Source organism: Phoenix dactylifera, chromosome 7, assembly GCF_009389715.1.
Source record: "Phoenix dactylifera cultivar Barhee BC4 chromosome 7, palm_55x_up_171113_PBpolish2nd_filt_p, whole genome shotgun sequence".
NCBI classification, from domain to species: Eukaryota; Viridiplantae; Streptophyta; class Magnoliopsida; order Arecales; family Arecaceae; genus Phoenix; species Phoenix dactylifera.
In genome coordinates this window covers 13663113-13671733 of record NC_052398.1, presented here as the reverse complement: position 1 = coordinate 13671733, position 8621 = coordinate 13663113, and the positions used below count along the sequence as shown (strand labels likewise).

The following is an 8621-nucleotide window of genomic DNA, read 5'->3' as shown; positions in this document are numbered from 1 at the left end:
TAAATAGTTTTAATAGCTATTTTAAATATTTAAAAATATTTTTAAATATTTTTAGATTGAAAAATATTTAAACATGGCTATAAAAATATATTATGAAGTGTTGTAATTTTAATAATTAGATAAGTATCCAAATATATTATAAATTGTAATATTTTTAATAGTTAAAAATAATTAAAAATAGCTATTTAAAATATATTCTGATTTTTTATATTGAATTTTTAAAATCTCCAAATCTTAATATTCGAAATATCCGATTCTCAAAATTATACATGTTATACTTTCTCTTTGTAGTTTCGGTAGAACATAACACATATTTTATATAATTTTTTTATAAAATAAATACTCAACCAAATATAAATTATTCTAAAAAATATATTTTATATATTATTTTTTTGTGATCAATCAAATATATATATAAAAAAAATAAGACATCAACTACCCAAACGGATACTACAAGAATCATTCACAAATTTTACTTCATGGAACTAGGCGTGCTACTCACCTACTGAGACGCCTTCCAATTCCTCAAACCAATCAACCAGAAGAAACTGGGTTCCTGAAACTAATCCTGCCTGCATGCCTAAACCAACGAACAAGATTGATAAATTGCTCAACGAAGCACGTTCCGCCACACCCAAGCTCCCAACTGTCGCGCCCATATACCCCAAGAATACCCCATTCCACCACCCTAGTACTCACAATAACCACACAAGCGGGAACGAGAGTCCGGCCGGAGCCGGCTCGGGCCTCTCCGCCGGAAAAGGCTTTGATTCAGGAATTAAGATCACTTCAGACCACAGAAGAGGCTAACACCAAACAGGCTCCTGTAGTCGGCCGGCATTCAAGATAGAGACGACAATCCAATTTCACATTAACTGCATCTCATCACTTTCCACTAAGTCGGCCACTGAATCAAGCTCATAAGCACCTTAAAGTAGTAACCATTGAGGGTGAATACACCACCATCTCGCAGTGTAAGAATATTCACGGTACTGGAACTTTCAGTCGAGAAACCACAAATAACAAAAGCTTAAGAGCAGCATGAGCCACGCTGCAAAAGCAGAGCCGATGAGAATGCCAAAGCAAAATTTTAATAAAATTTAAACATAGTTTTCCGCTTCATATTAAGCTGAGTTTTAACACATCTCAAGCAAAATGGGGGCACACCTGACGCCCAAGTACGGTACTAGAGAAAGACTGAAAGAGAGAAACTCTTACAACACGCCACCAAACATTTATTCTTAAGACACATCACCGAACACCTACAGACCACCAACATCAACACATCAACGCCAGGGCAAGCATTCTACTTCTTGCTGTCCATTGTCCGGATCAGGTCAACAACACGGGAGCTGGAAAGGGGGAAAAAATTGACATATGTCTCAACATATTGGAAGTGAAAGAGAAAGTTAAATGCAAAATCCAAGACAGTCACTGAGAGATCAAGGTCCTGTCATTGGTCCATTGGTCCGGTACCGCGTAATGCATAAGTATAGACGACATTACCTGTAGCCCCATTCATTGTCGTACCAAGCCACCAACTTGACGAAGTGATCATTCAGAGCGATTCCAGCCTTGGCATCGAAAATGCTTGACCTGCATCATTTGCAACAACGCAATTAAAATAACATTTTTCAAATGCTGTGATCCATTCATCAATCGGAATGCAAGCAATTAGATCAACTACACCAATTGTTTCCGAACAAGATTTGAAGAATGGTAATACCTGTTGTCGCCAATGAAGTCGGTGGACACCAAGTCCTCTTCAGTATAGCCCATGATACCCTTGAGCCTTCCCTCAGACTCTTCCCTGTGGTGCACAAAATGAAACAAATAAATACAATCGCCCTCTGCTTTGGCTTTGGTTAGAGGATGCCAACAAGAAACCCGGGTATCAGCCAGAAGAAGAAGAAGAATATAGCACAAACAGATTCCTGGCATATGGCAGCAACAGAACAAATATAGCCTCTAATGCAACGGGGCGAATTAAAGCATATACCACTTTACTTCAACATATAAATTGCATCAACCAGAATGGGCAGGACATTAGCATCAAGCAGCCAATGAACTTAGAGAGGTTGTAGATTTTCTCAAGTAGACCAACAAATAATCTTGTCAAAATTTATTGGCTATAAAGACTTACTTGATAGCAGCCTTAATGTCCGCATACGTGGCTGACTTCTCGATCCTGACAGTGAGATCCACGACAGACACATCCACGGTTGGAACACGAAAAGCCATGCCGGTCAACTTTCCATTCAAGGCAGGAAGCACTTTGCCAACAGCCTGCGGGAACAACAACGAAACAGCAATATTGGAATTGTATTTGAAAGACAATTATATTCAGATTCAACATAATTTTACTTGTGGTGTATCAGAATGATCGTGTGAGGATATAACGCTCGCATGAGCCTCCAATTAAAAAACATGCCTAATATTCTATTGAATGTATTCTCTCCCACCAAATAAACATCACTGCTCGCTCGGTCAAGAGGTGAAGGGAAACAATAATGCATCCTTCAATTCAACATGACAAAAATTCTACAAGCCAAAGTTTTCTTCAGTTACAAAGGCTTACAGGTGATCAACCCACGATCAAACAAACAAGGCAACCTGAATGAATTCATGGTCAGCCCAAGTAAAAACATCCAATTATACAGCCAAATTAACTATAGCAAAATAAAAATACATAATCTAAGGGGGAAAAAGGAAACCAACTTAACTAATAAAAACTATGGTGATCGAGAAAATTAAGTCATACCCAGCTTTATTACTTCCAAAATATTTGCTTTAGAAACCCAAAATTTCATGATTGTAAATGAAAGAAAAGAATAGATCAACTAAATCTGAACATTGGTATGCACTGATATTCCCCACATCCCAGGTATGTCCATCATCCCTAAATGAGAAAGCTGAAATAAAAAAGCAAATCTCCTCCAGGAGAAAATACAAAATGCATGAAGCTACAAGCAGTTATTGATCAAAAGAAGTGATAGAATATATCAATGTTAGTAAAAAAAATACCTTGGCAGCACCAGTGCTGCTAGGAATGATGTTGAAGCTGGCAGCTCGTCCACCCCTCCAGTCCTTGCTGGATGGCCCATCAACGGTCTTCTGAGTAGCTGAAGCACAGAAGAAGAAATCTAATCAAATTACAGCCATTGAAATAATTGCAACCCAATTAAAAAATCAAGCATATATTTCAAACAATATATACCGGTGATAGAATGCACTGTGGTCATCAAACCCTCAATGATGCCAAATTTATCATGGATGACCTATCATAATTCAACATTCAACATAATCAGCCATTTGACATTGCAGAGTACAAATGGATGATAAAAACAAAAAACCATAAAGGCAAAATATTACCTTGGCCAGAGGAGCTAAACAGTTTGTGGTGCAGCTAGCATTGGAGACAATATTAATGTCGGACTTGTATTCATGCTCGTTCACACCCACCACAAACATAGGAGCATCTTTGCTAGGAGCAGAGATGACGACCTTCTTGGCACCACCCTGATGTTAAACAAGATTTGTCCAACAAGAATGATCAGCTGAATCTCATGATTTTCCTTATTAAATCATTTAAAAAAATAACATAACGGCATCTAAACAATGTACTCACTTTTTTCCCTCTTAAACATGAGGCAAAAAGAATAAAAATCTAGGCACAAGAAATATTCGCATGTTGAAAAGCAAACGCTGACTGAGCTCAAAAAATGCATTTTACTTTTATGCGGTGTTTATAGGGTGTCAAAAATGCAGTTTGACAAGCCCGGTAGCACTGAGAAAAAATATTTAACAAATTTCTAGATAAAACAGTAAAATTCACAACCTAGGATCTCAATACACCAAAATCTTGCAGAGAGCTGCTCATAGACCAACGTAAAACCATAAACACCATATCAAAGACCTAGATATCATATATCTGTTTGTTGTTTGAACATGCAGAAGAAAATCAACCATCCAGGGAAGGATATTAAAATACATGAAAAATCAGACCTATTTTGATCTATTACTAGCATGGTCAAATGATATAACCCAACTAGATAAAACTGATACAAATGATAAGAGTACCTTCAGGTGAGCAGAAGCCTTCTCCTTGTCAGTAAAGACACCAGTGGACTCCACAACATACTCTGCACCAGTTTCACCCCATGGGATCTCCTCAGGGTTTCTACACAAAAGCAACAGTTATAGCTACTCCTATTACCAAACCAAATCAACAAAGAACATACAAACAGAAAGAAAAATCGTCAGAAAGGGCAGCAGAGATCAGCCTACCTAATGCCAAAGACAGCGACTTGCTTCTCGCCAAAGAGAAGGGTCTTCGAGTCCTTGACCTTGATATCGTGGTGCTTCCACTTTCCATGCACAGTATCATACTTAAACATGTACGTCTACAGTTCATGACCCAAAAAACACCCACAAAAAATAAAAAAAGCTCATTAGATACAAAATTAGATGCTGCAACACAAACAGCCAAACTTCCATGATTACAGACGATTTGAATTCTCAAAAGTAGGTCGGATTTTTTGTTAAATAAATCAGAAGCCTCCGTGAAACACTACAATCTAAATAGAGCACGATCGGATCAGTAAACAAAATCCGAGCTAAACCTCCTGCATCACGATCTCCCACCTAAAACCGTGCCGATCGACAGAATAATCACATAACTATTTCTAAACAGCTAATCCAAGCGACGACGGATTAGAAGATACCAAGAATCAGCACGAATAGTACTAACAATCTATCAAAATAATCAACGTACTACGATAAAAATTCGACACATCAGACATCAGATCCGTAGATCAGTAAAGTTACAAAAAGGATTTCGCCTAATACCATGTAGTCAGTGCTGATGAACGGATCATTGACGGCCACAAGCTCAATATCACTGCTCTGGAGCGCAACCCTGGCGACCAAACGCCCGATCCTTCCAAACCCTAACACCATCGGAGCAGATCATAAGAAATCAAGACTAAAACCACAAACCAGATCCACCCAAAAACCCTCATCATCCAGATCAAAACCCTAAATCCACATAAAAATCAGCAAAAAGGGCTAGGAACCAACCGTTGATGCCGATCTTGATCTTCTTCTCAGTTGCTGCTCAAAAAAATAGCAAAAATAAGAAAAATCTCCAAAAATCAGAAAACAACGATCGAAGACCAAATATCAAAGAAGAAGAATGACGAGACAAGAGATCGAAGGGTTTACCCATCGCGATCGGATATCAGAGAGAGAGGGAGAGAGACGCTGAGGAGATAGAGAGTGTGCGAGAGACAACGGGGAGCAAGATGTGGAGGAAATGGTGGGTTTAAGATGCCAATATGAAGACCAGGAAAGGAAAGGTACATATGGAAACCAAGCGTTTCTCTAGAAGCTCAACGAATACCGCCGGAATGGACCTGAGCGGTCGGGTTCTGATATACCTTAGTCCTTTATATTAAAAAGTGGTCCACTAACGTGGATCGTTTTCTTTGATTTAAATTTGAATTAATCGGCCAATAAGAGAGAGGAATGCAGTAGCAGTGGAGTTGCGGCGGCGCAGGAAATGGGGAAAACCGCCAAGGGAGGCGTGAGCCGTGACGCCGCTTAACGCGAGAGGCCGCGTGACGGCAGGTTAACGTGGAGACAGACCAGGTCCAGTGGACCGATCCAAATCTCTCGGCACGTGTTCGGTGGATAACAGGCACTTCCCCTTTGATCTTGAATTGTTTAAATAAAGGAATGATGTGGCGAGTGACTATTGGACTGGTCCACTGGACCTGGTCCATGCACTAATTATACGGTAAGCTGGGGGAAGGAAGGAAGAATGCCACTAGATTTTGGGTTGAATAACGGGTTATGCCACTTGATTCGCGGGATCCAAGAGGGAATCTTCTGTTTCTGGAGGCTTCTTTCCGGGGTGAGCCGGTGGTTTTGCGTGGGAGCCGCCATTGCCGTCTGCGACCAGCTGCCGCCCAAGGGTTTTGGTCTGCACCAGGGTGCGCCGCTGATGACCAAAATGCCCACAGTGTGACGGGAAGAACCAAAATTGGACTTAATTTGAGCCCAGCCAACATTGTTGAAGCATTACTTTGAACTCAGCCCATCCAAGCTTATATTTGACTTGATTATGTTAAAGTATTTATTTTCAGCAGTTTCAATTTGTTTTGATAGCTTTAATTATAGTTGGAAAAAAAAATCATAGAACGAGTGAATAATATTGTTCTAGCATGACTACATCCAAAAATAATAATAAAAAAAGAAGTTGACTGGTAGGAGAATGGGAAGCCTCATGGATCTCCCAAAAGATCCTACTCGAGTGCTAGGCAATAAAGATGGCGACCCAGTCAGCAGCTCTGTTCGTCTCTTGATAGATAAGAGCAGCCCGAAACGCGCCGCAATTTCTCATCAACCTACAGATGTCCTACAAAAGTGAGTGCCCATTGCCGATCCTATGTTATCCTTCAAGGTGGACGCTATCCGCTCCCAAAACGAGCCTTGCATAGATAAGACCTTCCCAGGTAGCTCTCAACTTTACTCTAGGGATAGAAGTATTAAAATTGCGTCAACTCCCAGCCGCAACAAGTCTAGAATCATGACCCCTGATCACAAAATTAGCTCATCCCTTGCTATCCCCATCGGTCAAAGTTCACCATGAGAAAGCTCAGAAGGTGGGAGCTCCTAGGAGATAAAGATCATCCGAGTCACTGTAAAAGCTGAATGAGAGTTTCGGATGTCCCTTGTCATCCCAAGTGCAACATAAGAAAGAGGCTGGGTGATTTTAATAGCGTGCAGTAGAGCCCTGTTAACCACAGTTCTCAGATGCTGCCTTTTGTTTTTGAAGATTTGGACGTTTCTGTCCAACCAGATGTGGAAGGCCATGCAAGTGCACCTAACACCCCGAGCAATAGTAGTAAGGCTCCTTATGGATCCCTTCAAGTAGCCAAAAAAAGCTTCAACCGAAGATGTGGACAGCAAAAAGCTCGAGACAACCCCGACACCTCTCCAAACCTGAACCGCCCATGGACATCCAAACAAAACATGGGCGATGGTGGTGAGCGATAACAATGATCACCTTTTTATGAATGACTTTATTTTTTTGTTCTTTTTTTTATACTACCATGTATCTATCTCAATATTCTCATCTGAACATGCTCATCTTATACATAATGTTAAAGACAATGCTTAAACATTATTTATTGATGCAACCAATAGATAAATTAATAGAAGATGAAGAGGCAATTGCTCTTAAATTTCAAGACACAAAGCAAATCAACCATTATACGAATTAGATTTCGGTACCGAAAAGTTGATGCATACTAATGATTTTGCATAATTTATCTTCCCTTTAAGATTCTGAATGCCCAACAATTAGGAAGTAAATTCTAGCAGTTAGCCTTTAGATGATCAATATTTTCAAGTAAGTTCCACTAGTTGAAACTTTAATTCATCATTATTTAGCTTTATTGGCAACAAAGTTAGCACTCGATAGAAAAGAACTTAATATGGTAGTAATTAGTATAGCAACACTCAATGCGAGCGTGATGAACCACTGTGGTCTTAAAAGGACAACGGAATCAACTATTTTTGAGTGAATTTAGATTTTTTTATGGTTGAGACATAAATATTCGAGAAGGTCTTTCGACTCTATTTAACTTTTGTACAACTATTATTGGAACTTTGATATTGTACTTATTTTTTACTTAAGTTTTGTAGACATTTTACTTGAAGTTTTTATTCATCTATGCATTGCATTCAAAGGAATGTACTTAATTAACTAAATTACATTTTTCATATTTCACATATTAGTATCTGTGCCTAATATTTTCAACTTTTGTTTTGCATGTGCTTGAAGATGGTCGCTTTTTTTTTCAAAATATATCATTTTTTTTAGAGTCAAAAGATATCTTTGACCAAGCATCTAAAGAAATATAAATATACTATACAAAGAGATGGACAATTACCCGTAGTATGGTGTCATTGACTAATAAAAAAACATGTCATTTAGTTAATTAATGATCATAAGGTGATGATAAAAATAATTGTTAATGTTAGGTAATTTGAAAAATTACTATGAATTTAAATTAATGATATACAATTCTGAACTAAACTTAGTTAAAAATCTATATTATTCAATAATTAAATTTAATGATTGGTCATTATTGGGTTGACCTAGTTGAGAAGATACAATTAATATTATTGGTTAGAGGAAGTATATGTTTAGTTATTATAATACTTATACTTTCCTTAATAGTTTTTATATACTAATAATAAATTTGGGTCAGACACCCCCTCATGTCCGTATATAAAATGGTTGATGGAGATGGGAGCAGGAAGGAAAAGAGACAAGGCTTTCTCTTCCCTGCATTTTGGCTGTTGTCCCCTGTCCACCATCACCTGCAGCTCCAATGGCTTCTCCCACCATAAGCAGATGGTTGAAGCCTGAGATGATCCGGTCGGATAAATCTTTGACAACTCGAAATATCTAGGGTTCCTCATCTACTCGTCGAGCGTCCCGTTTGGTGTTTTTCACCTTGGAGCCCCCACCTCCGAGTTTCCTCAAGGTCAATTTCGATGGATGCGTCCTAGAAGAAGGTAGAAGGGGTGGGACGGGCTTTATTGTCAGA

General features: G+C 38.8%; 1 protein-coding gene across 1 annotated transcript; it reads right to left on the bottom strand.

Annotated features, from left to right (window-relative positions):
* Positions 1–1069: 1069 nt before the first annotated feature.
* LOC103715181 (glyceraldehyde-3-phosphate dehydrogenase 3, cytosolic-like) lies at positions 1070–5411 on the bottom strand. The gene is made up of 12 exons (XM_008802722.4): positions 5224–5411; positions 5080–5112; positions 4849–4949; positions 4288–4403; positions 4081–4180; positions 3373–3519; positions 3218–3278; positions 3025–3122; positions 2144–2286; positions 1727–1810; positions 1507–1596; positions 1070–1352 (listed from the first exon to the last, which is right to left on the bottom strand). The coding sequence occupies exons 1-12, from the start codon at positions 5225–5227 to the stop codon at positions 1307–1309; spliced, it is 1023 nt and encodes a 340-aa protein (XP_008800944.1). The 5' UTR covers positions 5228–5411; the 3' UTR covers positions 1070–1306.
* Between the last annotated feature and the right edge of the window lie 3210 nt (positions 5412–8621).

Bases quoted from the DNA above. Each gene is read 5' to 3' on its own strand.
- LOC103715181 (XM_008802722.4), bottom strand. The intron at 4,950-5,079 runs GTTGGTTCCTAG...CGATGGTGTTAG, and splicing joins GATCAAGATCGGCATCAACG to GGTTTGGAAGGATCGGGCGT. The intron at 1,353-1,506 runs GTAATGTCGTCT...CCCCCTTTCCAG, and splicing joins GACAATGAATGGGGCTACAG to CTCCCGTGTTGTTGACCTGA.